This window comes from Lutra lutra, chromosome 1 (assembly GCF_902655055.1).
Source record: "Lutra lutra chromosome 1, mLutLut1.2, whole genome shotgun sequence".
Classification (NCBI taxonomy): domain Eukaryota; kingdom Metazoa; phylum Chordata; class Mammalia; order Carnivora; family Mustelidae; genus Lutra; species Lutra lutra.
In genome coordinates this window covers 176,048,078-176,072,467 of record NC_062278.1, presented here as the reverse complement: position 1 = coordinate 176,072,467, position 24,390 = coordinate 176,048,078, and the positions used below count along the sequence as shown (strand labels likewise).

Here is a 24,390-nt window from a genome sequence, read left to right as displayed (position 1 = left end):
CCAGCTTCAAGAAATGCCCATTCTTGCACCATTTTGCTCTCTTTATATCCCCCCTGCAATTGGATTCGTTTAAATCGAATTCCAGAGAATGTATCATGTTATCTGGAAATGTTTCGAGTGATCACTCCCTTTGAAAATGCAAGTAATCCGGGATGCCTGGGTGGCTCAGTGGGTTAAGCCTCTGCCTTCGGCTCAGGTCATGATCCCAGAGTTCTGGGATGGAGCCCCACATCGGGCTCCCTGCTCCGCGGGGAGCCTGCTTCCTCCTCTCTCTCCGCCTGCCTGTCTACTTGTGATCTCTGTCTGCCAAATAAATAAATAAAATCTTTTAAAAAATGCAAGTAATCTGCGTTGTTGACAAGGGGGGAAATGTTTTCAATTAAGAGAGGAAGAAAATGACACACAGCCCATCACCTGGTGTTTATTTAAATGGGGTGGCTCTGGCAGGAGTCACTCAGCATTGGGTTTGAACCTCTGCTTTGCTGCCTGCAGTAACGTGACCCGGACCAGGTGCCCCTGCAGGCCTCCGCTTCTGTGGGTAGAAAATGCACAGAGGAAGCATGTGTGTCTCACCTGGGCTTGTTGTGAGGAGGAAAGACGTGCTTACCATCGGCTCGTGCTCAATCAGTGCTGAGTCCAGATGGAGCACCCTGTCTGGTCTAAGACCTGCGACGTGCTTGGCATCAGAACTCTGCAGAAGGCACAGCTGCTTCTCCCACAGAATGGGAGCAGGATCGCTCAGGAAGGGAGGCGGCCCAGTGTGGGAGGGAACAGTTCTGCTTGCCTGCAGGGTCTGGAATCTCAGATCCCTGGGCCATCTTCAATTGCTTCCAGAGGCTGACCTCCCGGCTGGGTTCACTAATCCACACACCATCTGGTCAAGGTGACATTTGCCATCAAATTCTATACCCTCTGGAGGGAAAGGAAGAGGAAGGGCTGAACGGAGGTGTGGTCTAAACATGTCCACTTTGCAGATGGGAAAACTGAGGCCCGCCAAGGGGAGCCACCAGGATCCCAGAGCGGCTAATGGCAGAGCGAGGACCAGAGAGGCCAGGCCCCAGCCTCAGTCTTGCACCTATAAAACGGATAGGGTGAAAGCCTGAGAAATGTCAACTCTCATGGGATCCTGAAGGCACAGCAGGCAGAGGGTCCACCCCTCGGAGCCGGCGAGAGAGCAGCTGAGACGTTTATGCATTTGGGGTGAGGGCAGCTTCTAAGAATCAGGGCCATGTGTTTTTTCCCAAGAGACTTTTGTAAAAGCAAAGCTTGCAGGGACCCTTCTCTTCGAGACAGGAGGTCATAGCCGAGGTATCTGCAGATGCAAACAACTTCCCTCTCTGTTCTTGTGAACGCTGATAAAAAGGCTTCCTTCCGCATTCTCAGGATTGGCTTTTCACCCCTTGCTTTGGCCGACTCAGCCACCAGTCCCCTTCATGTCACACTATCCTCCCACTGCCCCCACCCTCTCGCCGCCCTCCACTTGACCTTGTCCTAGACCGTCCTTTTGGCAGGATTTGGGGGCCGCTCTACTCTCTTCACCTCAGCTGCTTCCTTCTCTTCTTTCTGACACTGGTGGGTTTGTGTTTCACTTCTCCACGGGGCAAGGGGTGGAGGCCGGCATGGTGATACGCCGCCTTATTTCTGGCAGCTGTGGTGGGCCTCGGGGGCAGAAGATGTCTAGTTCTGGTTCTGCCGGCAGACACGCCTCTCCACCTGGCCAGCTCTGGTTTCCTCTTTTGCACCCCGGGGATGGTCTTGTCTGCCTTGTAGGGTTTGGTGGTAGAAACTGGTGCTAATGACTAACACAAACTGAGCACCTACTATGTGCCAGGGACAGCATGGACGGACCTCATGGAAAGCTTGGGGCAGCTCTCTTGTACAGATAGACTTGCCCAGCATCATGTAGGGAGTGAGGGGTGGAAGCAGGATTTGGAGCCAGGTTTGGGTCTCCAGGGCATGAGTTCTTTACCTCATCACCGCATCGTCTTCCTAAAAAGTAAGATCTGTATGATCCACCTGGAACTACTATAAGCAGAAGCTGCAGTTTTTACAAAACATAAAATATCTCCTCCATTTGCATGCCCACTGTATTTGAGTGACAACTGTAGACGGGATCCCCCACCACCTTCTCTCACTAAGTAGAAAGCCTCTACTTTTACTGGCTCTATCCCATTGTACTGATGAGGGAAGTGGCAGCTCAGAGTGGTTAAGGGACTGAGCAAGGTCATATAGCTAGTTGGGGGGGGCGGGGAGCAGCAGGGAGATGTGAAGGCATCCTGATTCATTCATTCCATTATTGAGCTCCGACTGTATACCAGCCTGCGTGTCCAGTGCGGTTCCAAAGTGGGGTCCTCAATGGGGTTCCTGCCCTCTCAGGGCTTACACTTGAAGAGTGGGTGGGTAATAATTTGGTGACAGATCTTGGCAGCTAGGCTGATACCACTCTGCAAGGCTGTTTCCCTTGCACTGTCCACATTGAAATCACGAACACTCAGCAGCCAGCTCACCATTCATTGCCAGAATGGACGGATCCCCCCAAGCCACAGAGCGCTGGAGCTACACCCTGTGGCCCCAGGTCATCTGCATGAACTCGAACGTCCTGCTGTGCCCCTGCTGCCTTGCTCTCTCCTGATAGCATCCAGCAGCTGCCAGGCTGCAGGGAAGAGGTCCCCTGGGGCTGGCAGCCCGCTGGGTGGGGCCTTGACTCTCTGCCACCAGCTGTGCTCCATAGGAACAGCCCCCTTCCCCCTCTCCAGAACACCCATTTGGAAACCAAGGTGAAAAGAGGGTGGAGCCCAGTCCGGGATTTGAGCCTAGGCATTTAGATCTGTGTGGTCTTTCTCTGTCCCGTCTCCTCCTCCTTCCTTCCTTAGTAAATACACATTCATTCGAGCAAATCCAACCATGCCCAGGCCGCTGTCCCAGCCTGAAGCTGCTGAAGGTCACCTTGCATTTTTTAAAACTCTCTGTCACCCCCTCTTCTTTCCTTCCCTGTCTCAACCTCCCCTCCTCTGGCCACTGACTGACTCCCGTTTAAGTTCCCTTCTCTCTTTCCCCTCTGCCATGCCTTGCCCTTCATTTTTGGCACACGTTGTGGGCGATGAGGACTATTTTCTCCAACCCCATACATTTTCTCCTTGTTTGTTTGTTAAGAAAAAGTTGCCTCTGGGCACCTGGGTGGCTCAGTGGGTTAAGCTGCTGCCTTCGGCTTGGGTCACGATCTCAGGGTCCTGGGATCGAGTCCCGCATCGGGCTCTCTGCTCAGCAGGGAGCCTGCTTCCCCCCACCCCGCCCACCTCTCTGCCTACTTGTGATCTCTCTCTGTCAAATGAATAAATAAAATCTTAAAAAAAAAAAAAAAAGTTGCCTCCCCCCCACCCCGTCTTCAAATATTCCAAGACTGCCTTCTCCCTTCAAAAGACATTTGTTTCATATACTTCGATCCCAGTCACTGGTGGGATTGCTTTTGTGACACATGTCCTTTGGTCATCCTGCTCTTGCCAAACAGAAAGACACACTTGCCTCTCAGGCTGTTGGAAAGGAAGGCCTGAACCCAGACCAGCTTCCCCTTCTGCAGGCTGTCTGGTAAGAGGCTTCAGCCCCGCAGCGGCTTTTCTGACTAGGACTGAGGCATAGGCCGGGAGTGGGGAGGGAGTGGCATGTCCACTGGAGCCTGAGTCTCCCTGCTCCAGGCCCTCGGACCTCTGTCCGCAGGCCTGTCGTCCGTCCTCAGCAGAGTGCACAGAAGGCACGGTGCCTGGCTTGTCGGGTTCCTACAAGCCACGACCAAAGCGGAGTTACTGAAAACATAGTCCTCCACCACAAAGTGTTTGTTTAGTCCTGGTTGGTAGGCACACATGAGAGCCAGAGGGAGCGGAAGAGCAGGAGGAGCAGGAGGGCCAGGGAAAGGGAGAGCAGAGACATGGGAGGAGAGCAGAGACACGGGAGGAGAGCAGAGACGGTGAGAAAGTCCAGCCAGAGAAGGAGCATGAGAAAAATGGACAGAAACGCTATTCGGGAACAGGCACAGGAGACAGCAGTGACAGAGGCAAAAACAAGAAGGAGAAAAGACGCAGAGGGAGAGAGTGGGAGAGCCAAGGGAGCCGGCCAAAGAGTCAGAGAAGGGACAGGACAAAAGGAAGGAGAGCCCCGGGGGGAGAAAGGAGAAGCTAACAGGAAAAAAACCACAAAGAACCATAGATTTTTAGAGCTGAGAGGGGCCTTGAGAGTTGCTTCTTGATTTGGCCAACACAGAGTCTTCTAGACCCAGACTGCCTTGGTTGCCCACTTCCTAGCTGTGCAGTAGAGAGGGGTTACTAATGTGTCATGCCTCGTTGTCCTCAACTGCAAAATGCAGATAGTAGTCTCTACCTAAGGGTGCTTGGGAGGACTGCAGGAGTTAACACACTTAACAAATGGTCAAGAAGGCCAGTTCTGGCGGTTACCATTTATGGAGAATTGATGTGGCAGGAAGTGTGTAGTGTGGGACCCAAAGATGCCCCAGACCCCTGCCCTATCGTTGGGAGCGGATGGGAGTGGGGTTGGGGGTGGGGGGATGCATGCTCTGTTTTTTTCCTGGGCTGTCTAGTTGATCTGTGGTTATAAATAACATCCCCCTTTCACTCTCAAAAGTGCCCAGATTAAGAGGATAACTTATCTCACTGGATTTCTGGGGCAGAGGGTGTGAGCTAATTGGACTGGGTTGGGCCTGCCGCAGACAACAGCTGGAGCCTGAAGAAGATGACACTGTGCGGGTACCAGGTGCCGGTGATGATGGTGGCTTGGGTTAGCACAGTTCCTAATTTTCCAAGAAAAGCTGGAGATCTAGGTTTTTATGTAAAATCATCCTATCTTTTTTCACAGACTTTATTTTTTTAATATTTTTTTCATAGCTTTTTTAAAGAATTGCCTCCCATCAAAATGTTTCCAAATTCCCTTGCAGTCCACTTAAAGCACACCTGTGGTTTGGGCTAGCAAGCGGTCCATTTCCAACCTCTGCTAAAGGAAGTGACAGTCTATTGAGACTAGTAAACAGACCGTTACCACACAGTCGATAAGGGTGGTGACCGAGGTGAGTTCAGGGTGAGTCAGAACCCAGAGGAGGGGCAGCGACCTCAGCTGGCAGGTGGGAGTCAGGAAAGGCTTCCTGAAAGAGGTGACAACGGAGCTGATTCCTGAGAGATGAGTGGAACAGTTCCCAGAATTGATGATAATGATGACGGGAGCCTTTTGCCTTGCTGCTTTCTAGGTGTTTGGCACTGTTGCTAACAACCATACAGGAATCACCCCACTTAACCAGCACATATCACCCTATAAATCAGGCACCTCTATTATTCTCATTTCCCAGAAGAGAAAGAGGCACAGAAAGAGTTAAGTAACTTGCTGCAGGGCACAGGGTCAACACGTGCCATGTGATCCACCATGCAGGCTGTGAAGCCGTACTCTAGAAATTCCGTGGAGGAGCAGAAGGACATGCCCTGAGAACTGTCAGGCACGCTAATGAACCTGAAGGTGGGCCATTGCAGCTGAAGCTTGAGATATGTTTATAACACAAGGCAAGGAAGTGGACGGCGGGCTGGGACACAGGACGCTGCCGGGACTGAAGCTTGCCCCTGCTTGGGAGCCTGGATTCTTTCTTGAAGACTAGAGCAAAATGCTAGAAGATTTAAAGATTGGCATGACACACACCCCCACTTCCCTCCCTCCATTTTACAGAAGAGAAAACCGAGGCCTAGAGCACTTCCCTCACTTCCCCGAGGCCACACAGGCCAGCTCAGGGGTCAAACCTGGGCTCCCGACTCGAACCCGGACAGGGCCCCGCCTTAGGGAGTGTCGAGTGGGAAAGGAGAAGGCCCAGAACCGAGGCTTTCAAGACTTTATACCGAAGATTAAAGAGTTATCTGAACAGGAGAAGTTAATCTGCTTGGGTTCTGTTCCCTCGCACGCCCTGGGTGGACCCGGGTTGTTCTTTAGGCCTCACCCTCCCCACCCACTGGCCTCTCGTGGAGCGAGAGCCTTCTCGAGAACAGGGCTCTTCCTTAGAAATCCTGGGTCTGGGCTTTCTCAGGGCCCCGCCACTAAGGAAAGGCTCAGATGCGCTGCAGCCAGCCCTTTGAAACCACTCCTGGGTGGTAAATAAAGTCCTTGGAAACCGAAGCAGCCTGATCTGTGAGAGGCCTGCCAGGGTGTGGCTGGCCAGGCGGGCAGAAGACGGACAGCCCTTCAGAGACAATTCCTATCTCTGCTCCTGGGCCTAATGGCTGTCACTGATAGATGGACTGGTGTGCAACTTGGAGGGCGACGGGGAGGGCGACCCAGCCTAGACGAGTCTGTCCCGTCCCAGCTTGATTGCAGGGCGGAGCAGTCTCACTGCACTCTGCTGTCCTCTCCGGGCCAGCCTCGGAGCCTGGGCTAATTTGCATGGGTGGATTCAAACCGCCTGGCTGGCTCAGGGGGTCGGGGAGATCCTCCGGGGATATTGCAGAGGGCCGTGCATGCTAGAACTGTCCTAGGTGTCCTAGAGTGCACAGCAGGCACGGTCCTAGGGCCCACGGGTGGGCGGCACCCCTGGTCTCATGGGACTCACATTCTAGGAGAGGGAACAAAAACAATGAGTGGACAAGTTATAAACAAAGTCAGAGACAGTGGAGATGACTCTAGACCAGACTTCTGCAATGGTGGCACTACTGGCATTTTAGTCTGGATAATTCTTGGTGTGAGGGGCTGTCCTATGTATTGCAGAATATTTAATAACTTTGGCCTCTGCCTATTAGATGCGAGCAGCAACACCCTCAGATACGACAACCAAAAATGTCTCCAGACATTGCCACATATCCCCTGGGGGGCAACATCGCCTCTGCTTGATTGGCAACCCCTACTCTAGACCAGAGCTCTTCAATGAAAATACACTGCAGGCCACACGCACAGTTTAAAATTTTCCAGGACGCGGGCGCCTGGGTGGCTCAGTGGGTTAAGCCTCTGCCTTCGGCTCAGGTCATGATCTCAGGGTCTGGGATCAAGGCCCGCATCAGGCTCTCTGCTCAGTGAGGAGCCTGTTTCCCCCCGCTCTCTCTGCCTGCCTCTCTGCCTACCTGTGACCTCTCTCTCTTTCTCAAATAAATAAATAAAATCTTTTTAAAAATAAATAAATAAATAAAATCTTTTAAAAAATAAATAAATAAATAAAATTTTCTAGGACTCACATGAAAAAAAGGAAGAAGATGCAGGTGAAATAGATTTTAGAATATATTTATTTTACTGGTATATCTAAAATACTATGATTTTAACGTAATCATACAAGCAGTTTTTAGAGAGAGATTTTACAATCACTTTAGTTTTACTAAATCTTCAAAATCTGGTGTATATTTTATATTCACAGCACATCTCAGTTCCTTTTTTTTTTTTTTAAAGACGTATTTATTTATTTGAGAGAGAAAGAGAGAGGGTGCCTGGTGGGGGAGGAGCAGAGGGACAGGGGGAGAGAATCTCAAGCAGACTCCCGGCTGAGGGAGCCTGATTGGGGTGGGAGGGGCTCAATCTCAGGACCCTGAGCCTGTGACCTAAGCTGAAACCAACAGTCTGATGCTTAACCTACTGAGCAACCCAGGCGCCCTTTCACGGCACATCTCAGTTCCTGAGAGCACAATGCTAGACCTCCCATCACTACCGCTTGGGTACTGAGCTTAAATGTACTCTCTCTCCCCAGGCTCATGGGAAGGCAGCCGCAGGACAGAGCCTGGCTGCGTCGGAGTGTAGTCCCAGACCAGCAGCAGTGGTGTCACCTGTCCTGTCAGAAATGCAGAATCTCAGGCCCCTCCCAGAACCTGTCTGAATCAGAACCTGCATTTTAATGAGCTCCCTGGGGTCATGTGTGTATACATTAAGGCATGAGAAGCACTGGTGAGGAAATTGAAGTGCCTGGTGTCGGGCATCTATCTTGGAGGGGGACTGAAGTCCTGAAATAGTTTGGTCAGCAGACACTGCATGTTCCTATTAGCTGGCCTGGGGGTCTCAGTTTCCTCATCTATGAAATGGGGATTACAAATGCTTTGGGTTGAGGTGGCCCTGAGTGGGAGCTGTGCAGACCGGCCTTTCCTCAGCCCACAGCTCCCCTGCCCAAGGGCCTTCCCTGTAGGTTGGAGAGGAGTGAACAGAAAGTGATTGCTGATGCTAGTGGTGGTTCCCCAAGAGGGGAGACCCTGAACCCCACTGCAGGGCTTGCGTAGGTAGGGAACCGATGTGGAGGGACCTAAGAGGCTTGATCATGGGGCAGGCCCTCACTCCAAACAAGGTTTATGGCACGTGCAGGAAGACTTACACACTCTCACACCTCTCACACACACTCCATGAGCTGTCATGGGGGAGCCTGGGAGTGGTGAGATTTTGAGCGTGTTGGGGGGGAGACTCTGCCCACCGATGTGGATTCCTGTCCCCAAGGCCAGAACTCTATAAAATGATTATTAGGAGCTTAGCAGTTTACTGTTTTCCAAGTCCTTGTCCTTCCTCAGGAGGGGCCATATTCTAGGGGTCAACCTGGCATCTACCTGGGAGACTCAGTCCCCCACCCCCAGCAGCCCGGATCTGTTCTCTCTGCTGAATGTCAACGGCTCTGGATTTCTAGTTACAACAGGTCCAAGTGAAAGGAGCTATCTCAAACCCCCAAGGCAGTCTTCGCTTGTGCTCACTTCCTTTCTCTTTCAGGAGCCTCTGGGCAGACTCTGAGAGGTCAGGCAAAGGCCGGAGCCAAAACCAGTGAGAGAGGGTGTTCCTGCAAGTGCCAGACCTCAGTCAGGGTGGAGATCAACCAGCACGGAGGCGTGAGGTGGGCACTGAAAGAGTGCTCTCTGCCTTGATTTTCCCCTTCCCAGTGAACTACAACTTAATCTTGGGCAAGTCAGAGTGCTGCACTGGGGTTCATGGCTGTGGGTTCCTTTGGGGTGCCATATTTGTGAGGATGAGCGCTGTAAAGAACCAATAAAGCCCCAGTGTTTACCCTGCCTCCATTGTGATTCGTAAATAGTGCCCTGCGCTGGGCCAGGACTTAAAAAGAGCTAGAGAGGGACACCTGGGTGGCTCAGTGGGTTAAGCCTCTGCCTTCAGCTCAGGTCATGATCCCAGTGTCCTGGGATCGAGGGCTCTGTGCTCAGCGGGGAGCCTGCTTCCCTTCCTCTCTCTCTGCCTGCCTCTCTGCCTACTTGTGATCTCTTGTCTGTCAAATAAGTAAATAAAATCTTTAAAAGGAAAAGAAAGAAAGAGAAAGGAAGCAAGGGAAAGCAAGAGTGGAAGAAACGGACAAAGAGAACTAGATCTACTGCATACTTCATATTGTTATGGGCATTTTACTATTGTTTCTCCTTTTCCTCTCCATCTTCCTTCTACCCCTTTCTTCTCCATCTCACACCCTTTTGCAGGCAAGGAGAGGGGGACCCAGAGAGCCCACTTTGAGCCAGACTGCCTTGGGCTGGAGTGACCCTTACTAGCTTAATGACCTTGGGTGGGTCACTTAATCCCTCTGGACCTCAGCTTCCTCATCTGTAAAATGGGACATTAATAACTACCTTGCAGATTAATTGAGTAAACAAGATAACACACATAATGCCTAGCAACTGTCTCATGTTCAAAACATGGTAGTTATTATTAGCCTGATTACTTTTAAGTAAATTGTCAGAGGCCAGAGAGCTAGTGGAAAGCCAGAGTTTTGACTTGGGGCTGCTGAGTCCAGAGCACAAACATTTCACCCCACCAGACTGACTCACTGACAAACTAGGAAAGTGGCACCTCAATTGTAAACCCTCTCTCCCACAGGTGTACATTTATGCCAGGGGAGTATACACCTATTATTTTTGCCTGCCCAGCAACCATTACCTTTTATTATGGAAACAGCATCTACCTTTTTCTCAGTCTGAGAGGTTCTTAGTCTGCAAGATAATTTTATTGGGAAGGAAGATTTCTTTCTAATGAGGTCTTAGACCTGTAGATGTAAGCCCAGAGCTATTGGAAGATTTTTGGCTAACTTTGTGGGCTTATGAAGGCAGAGTTCAGAGTTCTAGATCAACAGATCCCTAACATTATCATTTGGGCACCTAGATACAACTGTGCCTGAAGCCATCATTTGGATTTTTCCCCCCTAGGTAATCTGAATGCATTTTTATGTCCCTTGCAACCTAGTGTCTCTGGCTGACTAATACAAGGCTTGTCTTATGATAAGGTTCATGTACCTTAAACCATACCAGATTGACTCAATAATATAGAGACCAAAAAGGAAAAAGACAAAAGAAATAAATCAAAAACTTTCTCTTTCTCACTCTCTTTCATTTTATATGCATGGCACCTCTGCTAATGGTTGCTAGATGAGTGTACAAACATGTCCAAGAAAGTCCCTTCACATTACCACTTATTAATAACCTAATTACCTGCATAATAAACATCATGGTTCTTTGTATTGATACCAAAACTGTCCACATGAAGCCTGTGTCTGTTCGACAAAAATATATCAAGCTCTAATTCCGATGCCTCTTTGAGAAAACTGGAGTTGGTAAAACCTAAAAATATATACGTTTTACTATGAGTTTGGGATTGTCCTTGTGGCTGAACTCCTCCAAAGGAAGAATCATTTACCAAATATTTACTGTTCTCTTCCATGTGCCACTGTCTCGGGGTGTCTTAATCAGGATATCAAGATAAGTAAAACAATTCCATCATTTCTTAGATATTTAGCATTCCAGCAGAGAACAAGCTCTCTCTTCTCCCTTCCCAAGGATGCATGTCACCCTTCTTTTGCTTATAGACCATGACTTGGCAGTCCAGGGTCTCGACCTCAGAGCTGGCTTTGGTTACCACAGCCTTCGTGAACCCATCTGCTGGGGTGTTGAGTCACAGAGTCATAAAGAGGAATGTTTCCCACTGAACCTCACACCAGAGTAGCTAGACTTGGAACTAAGCTGGCTGTTGACTTAGCTGCCCCAGAGAGGAGAAGATGGGAGACGTGGGAGGTGGGGAGCCTGCTCGATGCAGACGGTCACCCCATGATGACCTCACCTGCCAAACCAGTGACTCACCCCCAGTCCTCCCCCCTCCCTGCCAGATCTTGCTCATGTGGAATACCTGAGGGGAATACCAGGCTCCTGTAGTTATCGAAAAGGCACAACTGTGAACTATTTTTAAAGGTGTGACGTTTTCTTACTTTCAAGTGGAGGCAGCAACCCCTGCAAAGTCAAGAAATGGGTCTTAGGTTAAAGCCATTTTAATAAATGCAGGAGACTCTCCTTTTAAAAGAAGGAGTAGAAAGGAACAGAGAGCACTGGGGTGGTTGGTTTTCTGTACATGTTTTTTCATTGTGGCAAAATAATACATAACAAAATTGATCATTGTAACCATCTTATATACACATATACAAGTATACATGTGAGTGACCTTCAGTACATTCACCATGTTGGGCAACTATCACCACCATCCATTTCTAGAACTAGTTCCCCCTCCTGAACAGAAACCATAGAGGCATTAAATAATAATCCCGTTTCCTCCGTGCCCCCCCACTCCCAATGCCAGCCCCTGATAACTTCCATTTATTTAACTTTCTCTCTCTATAAATCTGTCTGTGCTAGGTACCTCATAAAAGTGGAATCCTACAAAATGTGTCCTTTTGTGACTGGTTTACTTCACTTAGCATAATGTCTTCAAGTTATCCATGTTGTAGCATGTGTCAGAATTTGTTTTTTTTTTTTTTTTAAGGCTGACTAATATTCCATTGTGTGCATGTACCATATTGTATTTATTCATTCATGAATTGATGGACATTTGGATTGTGTCTACTTTTTGGCTATCCTGTGTGGTTTAGCTTTGTGTCCTTGAAGTTCACTTTTTAAAAAGTGGTTAAAAGGTTTTCTGAAAAGAAAAATTTGCGTGTAAATTGGGGCTAGGATGACCAATTCTTACTACTCAGGAGTGTTGTGGAGATGAAATTAGGTTCTGGGGAGCAAAGTACTTTTTAAACTCCAAAATGTCCTATAAAAATATTCTCACTTTGTTTCTAATATTTGCTTAGCAACCCCCCCCCCCATGGAGAAAAAAAGGAACCCTACCCTAGCCCGTCTTCATATTATAAGAAATCTTAGGTGGAAGAGGCACAAATGAATGAGGTTTTGGGGATGCCTATGTGCACTGCCCTCTTCCTGTCCTTTCTAAAGCAGAGTGCAGTTGTATTGAATGCTTATTATGGACCAGGATATGATTTTATTAGTTACTAAGTATTAAACTACTAGCTGTAGGACATAGACAAGTTACTTTACCTCTTTGTGCCTCAGTTTCTTAGTCTGCAAAGTATGAATCAAAACAATGAAACCCACCTCAGAGAGTCGTGGATATTGAATGTGGTAAAATGACTATAGAGGATTTAGCCCAGTGTTTGACAATGGGTGGGCATTCAGTCACCCTTAGCTGCATTTATTTAGGTTATTATTGTAGATTTCTTATTCCTTCTTTAGGATTATTGCTGCCCTGATCTTCTCAATCATTACTAACACATAATTAAAGACTAAATGCCTGGTCTTTGTACAGTAAAAAAAAAAAAATGCGTCAATTCAAGGCACAGGCTAGATGCTCCATATTAAGTTTGCCCAGAGTGACTTAAAACAAACACTGTACCGAAGGTGGATGAAGCCAGGGAATATTCTAAAGAGAATCGTAAGAAACTGCTCCAAAAAGATTAAAAAAACAAAAACAAAACAAAACAAAAAAATCCAAGAATTCAGAGTATTGAAAAGTCTGTTTTGCCAGGCACGTCCTGTCTTGGGGTTGTTCTTTGTGTTTCAATTTGCGGGGTGGGGGGAAATGTTTCTTAGCCAACGGTTGGGTGAGAGTGCTTTGAGTCCTGATAATCCTGCATAAAAAGAAAGGTGGCCCAGCAGGGCGTCCCCAGGGGAGCAGGCGGGACCTGCAGCCCCCATCTCCCTGGGCCGGCACCGAAGAGCCCGAAGAGCTCGCGGTTTCCCGCAGGAGGTCCGGGTCACTTCTGAGGCAGGTTGGCCTCACCAAGACTGCTAGGATGCTGTCCTCTCCATGACTACAGAGTGCGAACCGGAGACGCAGCTTGCCAGTGGTGTCATCCTCCGAAACCAAAAGCCCCCGCCCCCACACCGCCCCAGCCGCCGGCCGCAGGCAGTGGAATTCTTCTGGGAAGGCGGCTGACGTCGCTGGCGGCCACTGCCCCAGCCCTGGCAGCGCTGATGCAAGCACGGCCCTGCGCCTGCAGGCAGGCAGCCCCCTGGGAGAGCTGGCGCAGCGCTCCGTCTTGTTCTCTTCCGGCCACCCCGCCCGGTTTTCCCTGCGAGGAGTCAACAGCTCCTGGGTGGTTCCTCACCGAAAGGTCCAGTGCGGGTGGGGGTGGGAAGGTGTCTTTGCCTAAACCAGTTCTTCCCCCTCTCTTCTTCCCAGACTTCCTTGGAGAGTCAGAGCATCCCAGCCTGACCACGTGTGGGTCAATATGAAGGGCTCTCTGGCTCCCAGCCGCTCCCGGGACATGGCCCGGGTTGCCTGAGACACCTGGTGCCAACTGGTGCCAAGGCAACCGCCCGGATCACGAGGGGATCTTATGTCTGAGTGGGGAGGTGGTGAAGGGCCGGTGAAGTGCAAGGTGTCCACCCAGGGCTGGTCTCCATCGCCCTCTGCTGGGCAAATGAGAGAGTTACTCTAAAGTTCCCGCTGGGACCTCCCCGCGCACTTGGGGTGGGGGTGGGGGTGAGGGTCCGGTGGGGGTGGGGAACGGGGATGGGGCTTGAATATTAGAGATCACGCTCCTTATGAAACAGACCAGGAAACTGAGGCTGAGAGAGGGCACGGGACCTATCCATCGTCCCGCAGCTAGGACCAATTTGGGACCAGGAGTCACACTGACATCCTCTCTGCCCAAACTCTATGTTGTTTCAAGTGAGTGAGAAGTCTTCCCACAGAGGACTCATCATAGAGAACGGGTTTCACGTCCGACTTCCCTGTGAGGCATTTCTTCACCACGGCCTCACAGCACCGGTCCTAGCGGCCTGGGGACTCCGACCCTTCCAAGGTATGCAAAACCAAAACCAGTTTCACGACAGCGTTAAGCGGCTATTTGCCATTGTCCCTGTTTCCCTCCGCAGTGTGCAGTAGAGTTTTCCAAAGACCGTAAGACCGGCGGTGCAGCAACGGACTGCAGAAGCAGGTCGGAGAATCCAGCTGTCTTCTGTGAAGGCAACATTTAAAGAGAGATGCAAACAAGCGCCATTCTGCTCATTAATTTTTGTTTGGTTTTGTTTTAGAAAGCATAGCTACTCTCACAAAAAGTATCTTGGGGCACCTGGTTGGCTCAGTGGGTTAAACCTCTGCCTTCCGCTCAGGTCATGATCTCAGGGTGCTGAGCAGGGAGTCTGCTACCCCCTCTCCCTCTGCGACTCCCCCTGCTTGTGCTCTCTCTCCTTGTCTCACTCTCTGTCAAATAAATAAATTCTTTAAAAAAAGTATGTTAATATCTAATATTTACTATGTTTCAAGGAGTTTACAATATTTAAAACATTTCTTTGTCCTAACTTCTAGAATGGCAAGTACAGATAGGTAGAGCTTCCTTGAAAAAAAGCTCATTAGGGTCCTTTGGGATCATGAAGAGTGTAAATAGCTCCTGAGACCGTAAACTTTCAGAGAACAGTTGCTGTCTGGAAGGTGGCCTCTTCCTAGTCACTGTCACATCTCCCTCTTTTATTTCCTTCACTGTCCTCTTCACTGAAGAAATGACCTCATTTCTTATTTATTTATTTATTTATTTATTTATGACTCATGCTGGGGGGTCTTGTTAATTCAAATTTGGATTCAGTAGGTCTGGGCTGAGGCTGAGGGGGTCCTCATTTTCCAACGGGTTCCCAGGGACCACACTTTGAGAACTTCTGCTTCAGTCTTGCTCTGCCCTTTCGGATGGTGCGACGCCTGCCTTAAGACAAAACAAATCAGATGGCTATTCAGTGTCATCAGTGAGACTGTTTACGCAGGTGGGACCAGTTTGTGTCTGCTCCAGGGTAAGGACTGTTGGAAAAAATTGAGGGTCAGCTAATATGCAAATTGGGAGAGGGAGCAACAGTGAAGTCAGGCCTCAAAGGAGTTGGAGCTACCGTTGAAAACAGGCGTGGAGCTTTGAACAGTAAACTAAAGGGCATTCGATTAATGAGCATTAAATCAAAGATGCTAGGGGCTACGTTGCAGCAAGCTACTCATAAGACAGAAACGGTGCTTCTTCAGCTACAGTTCTAGAATCAGCTAGAATCGTCCCCAAATCTCAAAGCACGTGGTAGACAGTTGAATAATGGGAATTTTAGTTGTCATGAGGAAAAAAAAAACCTTTACTGTGAGAGGGGGAAAGAATCTAAATATGCTGTATAACATTTTTGCATTGGGGTGGAAAATGTATTTAAAACCAAACTGCATGTAACTGTTTCTGCTATCTAATTTGGGGTGGTAGTATAATTTACATCAGTGGAAAAATGAATATCTCTATACTGGGTCTTTCCACTTACAGAAGGGAAGGAAGAGGACTGACGTACAACTTGTGCCGGTTGGGTTATATCGCCAGAGAAGGGATTACAACTCAGATGCTTCCAGAGGCCAGACTTTTGAGTCACACAAACCCAGGGTTCTGGTGGATTCTGGTGAAGAGTAACCGTCTCGCCTGGCAGAAGGGGCAGCTTGCTGCTGCCACGTTTGATCAGGGAGCACCCCCCCTGCCATGTTGTCATGTCCTCCCTAGGTTTTTGAAAGAAGCCGGAAACCAGGGTTTTAGGCGAAATGCGTCCATTTTTTTAATATCGGGGAAAGAAATAAAATTGAATACACCATTGAACAGGTTTTTGTGCTGAGCCAAACAGAGCAAATCCTCCAAACTCTGAGGCAAATGAAGTGGGGAGCCAGGTTTGGTGGGTCTTTCTTCGGCTGAGCGTTGACGTTCAAGGCAGATGATATCTGAGGGGAGTGTGTGTGTGTGTGTGTGTGCGTGTGTGTGTGTGTGTGTGATGGTAAAGTGTCTTGCCTAATCAGATGGGGAGATTTCAGTATTTCTGTGGGAAAGGAGCAGCTCAGAGGGAGGGCAGTCTTGGGGAACAGAGGAGCAGCAAGTGTGAGGAAGAAGGGGGTGGGGGAGATGGTGAGCATGCAGGGACAGGGGCGGGTGTGGTGGTGGGGACGTATGTACCTCTGTTAGGTGAAGGAGTTTTTGAGGGGGTTGGTATGAGGACGAAGGAAAGGAAGCTGTGTTCCACCTGCTGTTGGAGCTGAGCAGATAGAGGTTATGAGCCGCCTGAGGTGAGATGCAACTGAGATAAAATAGTAGGAACAGGATTCAGCCTGACGGCTGAGAGAACACGGCGTTCCAGGAACTACCAGAAAAAGTTGGGCTTGCTTTCGGGAATGGATAGGGGCCTTCAGTCACTTTTATGTCTAAGGAGCAGGCAAGACCCAGCAGGTAGCCTCTGTAGGGTGGTGAACTAAGGGATGGACCCTTCAAGCCACTGTTTGTCTCATCTGTAATTTGGGTAAAGTCATTTAACTTCTCTGGGTTTCGGCTTCCCTTTAAAATGAGTAATAATAACATCCGTGTCACCTCCCAATAAGGTTCCTGTAGGAGCAGCTAAGATACTATATGAGAAATGTTTGGTAGAAAAAGAGAACTAGGTCACATGGGTGGCTCAGTCGGTAAGCATCTGCCTTAGGCTCAGGGCATGATCCCAGGGTCCTAAGATCGAGTCCCGCATCCGGCTCCTTGCTCAGTGGGAAGTCTGCTTCTCCCTCTCCCACTCCCCCTGCTTGTGTTCCCTCTCTCGCTGTGTCTCTCTCTGTCAAATAAATAAAATCTTAGAAAAGAAAAAGAATTAGAATAAATGTGAAGTGTTGGCTGACAGATGATACTCGGTTGGTCTGAGTGACAATACTAGAGATTACGGACAGTCACTGAGCACCTACAGTGTGGGGCTCTGCCACACTAAGCACTTCCCGTGCATGGTCTGATTGAAACTTCCTAGCACTGGCAAAATATCTCTATATCCCCATTATACAGAGGTACAGAGAGATAAACTAACTTGCCCAAGGTTATTTAGCTGACGACTGGTAGAACCAGATCTGAGTGACTCTGAATATGATATTTGTAACTGCTCCATGACAGTCTGCCTTGACGTGCATTCCTAATTTTATGTTGGCCTGCATATTGGAGAATATTAATCCTATGTGCTTTTCAACACTACTATGTTGGTATATACAGGTATACAGGTTCTTCTTCTTCTTCTTCTTTTTTTTTTTTTTTTTTGGTATATACACGTTCTTATTCACTAGGACTTTAAAATATCATTTTGGTCATTCATTCAATCATGGATCTAGTGAGTGCCTCCTGTGAGCCGGGTGTAGTGTTACTAGTAAGAATACCTCCACAAACCAAAGACAGTCTCTTGCCTTCCCGAAACTTACAAAGTAACTAAAGAGAACAGAATTCAATGATTACAGATACCAGGTGAGAAAGGCAAGTGCTTTGGTCTGAGGGAGGAGAGGACATCCTAGATAAGGCCTAAAGAATCAAGAGGAGTAAACCAAGGAAAGGTGTGGAGCAGTGTCTGTGTCCCAGACAGAGAGAATCAAACAAGAGAGAAAGCCAGGAGGTGAGCAAGTGCTTGGGCACAGGTCAGACTCTGTGCCCAGCACGGAGGGTTCAAGGGCCAGTGGTGAGTGATGATGATGGGAGGCGGTCAGGGACCCTCAGATCACATAGGGCCTTGTGAGTCATGTGGAGGTATCTACATACATATATCTTGTGTATGTTTTCATTTTTTCCCTTAAAAACCAAACCAGAATCATGCCTAATACAGTACTTTTTTTTTAAGATTTTATTTATTATTTGAGAGAGAGAGTGTGTGTGCACATGAGCAGAGTGAGGGGCAGAGGGAGGGAAGCTGACTCCTTGCTGAACAGGGAGCCCAGGGTGGGAGTCAATCCCAGGACCCTGAGATCATGATCTGAGCCAAAGGCAGATGTTTAATGGACTGAGCCACACAGGTGCCCCTAAGATTTTGTTTTTAAGTGATCTCTACACCCAATGTGGGACTCAAACTTATAACACTGAGAGTAAGAGTCACACACTCCACCAACTGAGCTACCCCATAGTTTTGACATTTCTGTACACAATCCAGAGAATCAAGAGAATGGTTACTTATGCCCCAATAATCTCCCTCCTGCCCTTTCCAGCCACTGACAACTGCTGTTTCGCTTTCTGTTACTATCCATCTGTGTTTTCTAGAATTTTATCAGTTGAATGTCTCAAGTCGATGGACTCAAACACTGGGTACATTTTTTTTTTAAAGATTTTATTTATTTATTCATTTGACAGACAGAGATCACAAGTAGGCAGAGAGGCAGGCAGAGAGAGAGGAGGAAGCAGGCTTCCCGCGGAGCAGGGAGCCCGACGCGGGGCTTGATCCCAGAACCCTGGGACCATGACCCGAGCCGAAGGCAGAGGTTTCACCCCACCAAGCCACCCAGGCGCCCCCACTGGGTACATTTTTATCTCTCTTCTTTCACTCACATAGTTATTATGAGACTCATCCCTGCTGTTGTGGGTAACATGCTTTGTTCCTTTTCATTCCTGAATAAAGTCCTCTCCTGTTTTAAAACCTACTTTTTTCACCTAATATATCAAGATAGCTGGCTCTAGGTCACATATCAGAATTCGAATATCAGCCGTGCCTTCAGCAAATGGACAAGCTTGGGCAGAGACCTCACTACGTTACCCAGTTTCCCCGAACCTCAATGACCATGTCTGTTACAAATGGATCTTAGCAGTACTACCTCGGTAGGCATGTTGAATGGTAAGTGAGAGGATGTGTGTCCCTGTGCCTGGCAATTGTTCAATAAAGTCATCAGGCGTAGTATTGCTACTATTACTGTTAGGGTTCACACCTGGTACTTTTTTTGTATTTGGGGGTTGTTTGTTTTTAACTTTTGAGCTTCAATTTTTAAAATTTATTTACTTGTTTATTTTTAGTTTCCTTAAGGAATCTCTATACCCAATGTGGGCCTTGAACTCATGACCCTGAGATCAAGAGTCCTGTCTCTACCAGGCACTGACCTAGTCAGGCGTCCCTAAGGTACATTTTTAGAGAACATCACACACAGCCATGGAATGCTGATGTGCCCCTGAAGCTAGAAAGCAGGGAGCAGAGACCGAGTTCCCTTCCTGGTGAAAGCATGAGCTCCAGGGTGGACAAAGCCAGTGCCTTCACCTCTCTGCTCCCCAGATTCTGTTCCTCAAGCCCGCTGGCATCCAAAGTGGGGTTCGTGATGTGAGAGAACTTAAAGGTTCTCTACGGGTGAGCAAAAAAGGGAAGCTGGGTTAACTACAACCCGTTTAGTCACACAGACAGTCATGCCTATCGTTCTAACCCCAGAGCCCCACGTCTTCTTTGATTGCTTGCTCAAACAGTGCATTAAATCATCTCTAACATGCAATAACTATGTTATGTTTAAACAGAAGTGTCTCCAAAAGACAAATACTGTATGATTTCATTCATATGTGGAATCTAAAAAACAAAACAAATGAGCAAACACAACACACCAGAAACAGACTCATATATACAAGAGAACAAAGTGTTGGTTACCAGAGGGAAGGGGGGGTTGCAGAACAGAAGAAATAGTGAAGGGGATGAAGAGATATAAACTTCTAGTTATAAAATAAACAAGTCACTGGGATGTAAGGTATAGCATGGGGAGTAGAGTCCTTAATTTTGTAATGACTTTATATGGTGACAGATGGTGGCTAGACTTACCATGGGATCATTTCATTATGTATAAAAATATCAAATCATTTTGATGTACACCCAAAACTACTAGGATATTGTGTGTCAGTTATGCTTCAGTTAAAAACACAAATTAATGGGGCGCCTGGGTGGCTCAGTCTGCTTTTGTTAAGTGTCTGCCTTTGGCTCAGGTCATGATCCCAAGGTCCTGGGATGGAGCCCCGCATTGGGCTCCCTGCTCGGCTGGGAGCCCCCTCCTTCTCCCTCTCCCCTGGGTTTTGTTCCCTCTTTCACTGTCTCTCCCTCTGTATATAAATAAATAAATAAAATCTTTTAAAACACACACACACACACACACACACACACACACACACACACACACACAAATTAAAAAAGAGAATTTTCTCCAAGGCTTACCTGCAAAGGAGGTGTCTGCCTTGTGTCCTGACCACAACGTTATAAATAAAGCCCGCAAAAATTTATCTACACTTTGCTATCCTTTCGGTGCCCCATTCTATCATCTCCCAGGCCTGGATGGCCAACAGCAAGGACAGCCATGTCTTCTAATAGAAATATACCTAAAACCCCGAGCTTTGGAGTAGGTGAGAGTGGAGTTCAAATCCCAGTCTTACCAAATATTGATTCTTAAACTTGAGCCAGGTACTTTAACTCCTCTGGGCCTCATCCTTCCCCAATTCATGGATGTGTTGGGAGGGCTGAAGGAGAAAGAGGAGGTGTGTACAGCCCTGTGCAGTGCCTGGCACAGGGAGAATGCCCACATGGCAAGTAATGGGGGTGCCATAAACCTGTGTGTGTGTGTGTGTGTGTGTTTCAATAAACACTTTCTCTAAGCCTTCTGTCTCTCTGTCCCTCCTTAAATCACACCTTGTACAGCAGTCTGCCTATTTTAGGCATCTCACCAGCTGGACATGAGGTCCCACGAGGAACAGTCGGAAGGAACTAAGGCTGCATAAGCCAGGAACTAAGTGGGACATGAAAATTGTCTTTCAGGAAGGGCTGCCACAGGAAAGGTGTATTTAATTAGCCTGTTTCAGCCCAAAGGACTCAGACCCATGGGTGAATGTTACCAGGAGGTGATGAGGAACCATGTTGCTTTCAGAAAAGTCTGCAAAAGGAAGTGGACCGCCTTGAGTCGTCCTCAGCTGCTGGCTGTGGACGTGTTCAGTGGCGGCTTGAGGACCAGGTGTCAAAGATGCGGTCAAGGTGATTCCTGATGTGGGAAGTTGGACCAGATGGTTGTTTTCAACTGGATGCAAGGGAGGTGGACAGAATCAGAGATGGCAGGCAGGGCTGAGGGGCCCCCATATTCTTACAGCTACACTAGCACTTCCTCTTTCATTGGTTTTATATATTTGGGTTCCTGAAGATTGAAAAGAAGATTTTGCTACTGAAAACCAGAGCTTTTTTTTTTTTTTTTTGCTTGTTTGTTTGTCAGTCTGCTGTCCTGGATGACCTTTTGAGGTCTCTTTAAAGACCTCTAAGTTGATGATTCATAATTGCCTGTGACCCTGGCAAAGAGACAACTTGTCAGAACTCTTTTGGTTGCAAGTGTCAAAACTCCTCTCAACTTTGCTAAAGTGAGATGGGGATTTAGTGACTTGAGAAACTTGCAGCGCTGTTGAGGTAGTTCACAGAATTGATTTTAAAAAAAAACCCAAAAAGAAAAAGAGCTGTGACAACCGTGACCTCAGGGGCTAGACCCAACAATGCCGTGCTGCCCGAACTCCCTCTCTGTTCATCTGACTCTCAGATCTGCTTTTCTAATTGCTCCCAGGGCGTTGGCCTCTGGTGAACATGGCTGCCGGCGTCCTCAACTGTGAGGAAGGGACAGCATTGTGCTCACAGCATCTATATGTGTTTCCCAGGCCATGATTATCATTGACCATCTGGGAATCTATAACCCAGCCCTTGATGGGGTTGGAGCACTATGGTTGGCCAGGTCTGGGTTACTCCCCATAGCCAGGGCAGGGATGAGCCTTAACGGACTAAGGAAGGCCCTCCGAGAAAACAACACAGTGGGGCCTTTCCTCTTGGCAGACAGTAAGAGAACATGCACAGAAAACTTTGGGGGAAAACTGCTGAGTCTCCCTCAGAGAAGGGAGCTCCAATTAGAAGAGTTCCTATGTACTGAGTATTGATTTTTTAGGTCAAACACATTACACGCATTACTGTTTTAAAGGGTCACATGGGTGATGCAAACTAGATTTTTATTTTCATTTTACAAATGAGAAACGGAGGCCCAGGGAGTTAATTAACTTTCTCAGGACCACACAGCTTAGAAGTAAGGGAGCTGGGGGGTTGCTCAGGGCGTCCCTGTGGGCCTGCCCTTCAAGCTCTCCTTCACTCTGACAACACAGAAGATGCAGACGTTCGTCAAGGGTTTGGACATACTCAGAATGAGGTTCCTCCAACACACATGCTAAGACTGGGGCTCACCATCTGGGCTGGTGAGAAAGAATGCCGGACAGGGAGCTGAGAGACTTGAATTCAAGGCCCAGCTCTGCCTGTGCTACTGATTAGCCATAGGTCAAAAGAATCTTCTAAAAATGCAGATCTCTCTCCGGGTCATTGTGCTGTTTGGAATGCTGCTGTACTCTCAGGAGGATGGCCACGTGTCTCATGAAGGCCAGCGAGTTCCAGCACGCCTGCCTTCCTCCGCAGCTGCTCTGTATCCTTGTCCCAGCTTTCAGGCTTTTTTGCCAACACAGACCCTTGTGTTCGGAATTAATCTGTTTCCACCACCCGTTCTGAGCCTTTTTCTTTGTGGTCGAAGCTTTCATGCGTCCCCTTTAGGTGAAGGCCTCCCCAATTGCCAGTAGGTCACACTCCTCTAGCAGACACCATGAATGGAATGATCCCATTTCAGTGGCCACAGGACTATAAGCTCCGTGAGGGGCAGAGGCCATTGCTGCCCCTCTCCTCCATGCCTGTAAACCCAGCCTGCGGCTCGGTGCACCAGGAGAGCCCAGCAAGTGTCTACGGAAGGGCTCAATGAAAGTCTGAGCACCCACTCGGGCCCCCTCTTCCCAGTCGTGAATGTCATCTTGTGTAGGTGTCAAATTTTGTGACTTTAAGAGCACCTGGGTAAAGAGGGAGCTAGTGTCAGTGGGTGGAATCTGGTTACAGCCCAGAGAGTGTTGCATTTTATTTGAAGCCTGTAAAAGAAAAGGCTAGCGGGGGGCCATCTGGTCTGGTAACAGGTGGACTCCAAAATGAAGAGGAGAAGTTCACTGAAAAAAGCAGCCTTGCCTGTAAAAAACTCACACTCCTTCCCAAGAGAAGGCTGTCACTTGGTTCTTCTCTCCGGCTCTGACATATGCTTCAATCCCTCGCTCCTAAATATGGTTGATATTCAGAGTTTGCTGCCATGTGAGGAGAGCCTCTGTGAGGACGGAAAACAGCTCCTCCGGGAGCCAGTTATCAGAAAGGAGAGCTCAGTGTTGCCTTCCGGCCCCGAGCCTTTGCACAGTGTCTCACTGGCTCAGATCTAGACCCTCGCGGCTCCGAGCAAGATAGCCAGATCTCCAGCTGTGTCGCTGAGGGACAGAGTCGTCTGAGGCTTTGGCTGTAACCAAGAGTCTGGGTCTGCCGAACAGGAGGGCGTGTCTTGGCTTGTGTGCCGGACAGACTCTGGAGCCAAGCTGGATTTGAATCCTGTTCTGCCCCCTCAGTAGCTAAGTGATCTTGGGCCTCAGTTACTGCATCTATAAAATGGGCATAGTAACTGTATCTCCTTAGTATTGTAGTGAGGATTAAATGAGTTACTTTGTGTGGAGTTCTTAGGGTTCCTGGCCCATATTAAGCATCACAGAAATGTTTCTAGCATTACATTTTTATTTATTTATTTATTTATTTATTTATTTATTTATTTATTTGACAGACAGAGATCACAAGTAGGCAGAGAAGCAGGGAGACAGAGAGAGGGAGAAGCAGGCTCCCCGCTGAGCAGGGAGCCCAGATGCAGGGCTCTCGATCCCAGGACCCTGGGATCATGACCTGAGCTGAAGGCAGAGGCTCAACCCACTGAGCCACCCAGGCACCTTCTAGCATTACGTTTTTTAAAAAAATCTTCTCAATGCTCTGGCATCAGGCAACTGGACTAATATTTCTCACAGAGGGGTCTGCAGGTCATCTGCATCAGAATCACTTGGGTCAGAGATGGTATTCAAAACCTTTAACACCAGAAAAGGCAAGGACTTCAGAACTGAGGCTCTTATTATCAGAGAGGCCCATCTGTGCCAGGCTTTAACCCCGTAATCTCTGAACCATGGCAGATCTGGGAAAGATCAGGGTTAACTGGAGGGATAGGGGATACTCAGATGTGGTAAACAAATGTGCTTTCCCCAGATGTCAGACTTTCACTGCTGAAACTGGAACATTCCCAGGCAAACCCGGGACAGTTGGTCACCTACACTCAGGGCATCTGGGAGCAATGTATGTTTACCGACTGGTTCGGAAATAACGTCAATATTTTAACATCCAGTGGGGCCATGCCAGTGCCTACTGGCTGAAAGTCAGTCCTGCCTGGGACCTTATGTAAATACAGATTTCGGGGCTTTACCCCAGAATCAGAATCGCCAGAGCT

The 24,390-nt window shown here is 48.3% G+C and overlaps 1 protein-coding gene across 1 annotated transcript; it reads left to right on the top strand.

Moving 5' to 3' along the window:
- Positions 1–1,619: 1,619 nt before the first annotated feature.
- On the top strand, positions 1,620–16,767 carry LOC125104526 (uncharacterized). Its single transcript, XM_047737109.1, has 4 exons — positions 1,620–1,766; positions 13,067–13,363; positions 14,130–14,191; positions 15,533–16,767. Exons 1-4 carry the CDS (start codon positions 1,620–1,622, stop codon positions 15,867–15,869), a joined length of 843 nt encoding a protein of 280 aa, XP_047593065.1. The 3' UTR covers positions 15,870–16,767.
- Positions 16,768–24,390: the final 7,623 nt, after the last annotated feature.

Bases quoted from the DNA above. Each gene is read 5' to 3' on its own strand.
- LOC125104526 (XM_047737109.1), top strand. From the start codon at position 1,620: ATGGTGATACGCCGCCTTATTTCTGGCAGCTGTGGTGGGCCTCGGGGG. The intron at 1,767-13,066 runs GTAGGGTTTGGT...CCATGACTACAG, and splicing joins GGGATGGTCTTGTCTGCCTT to AGTGCGAACCGGAGACGCAG. The intron at 13,364-14,129 runs GTCCAGTGCGGG...TTCCCTCCGCAG, and splicing joins GGGTGGTTCCTCACCGAAAG to TGTGCAGTAGAGTTTTCCAA.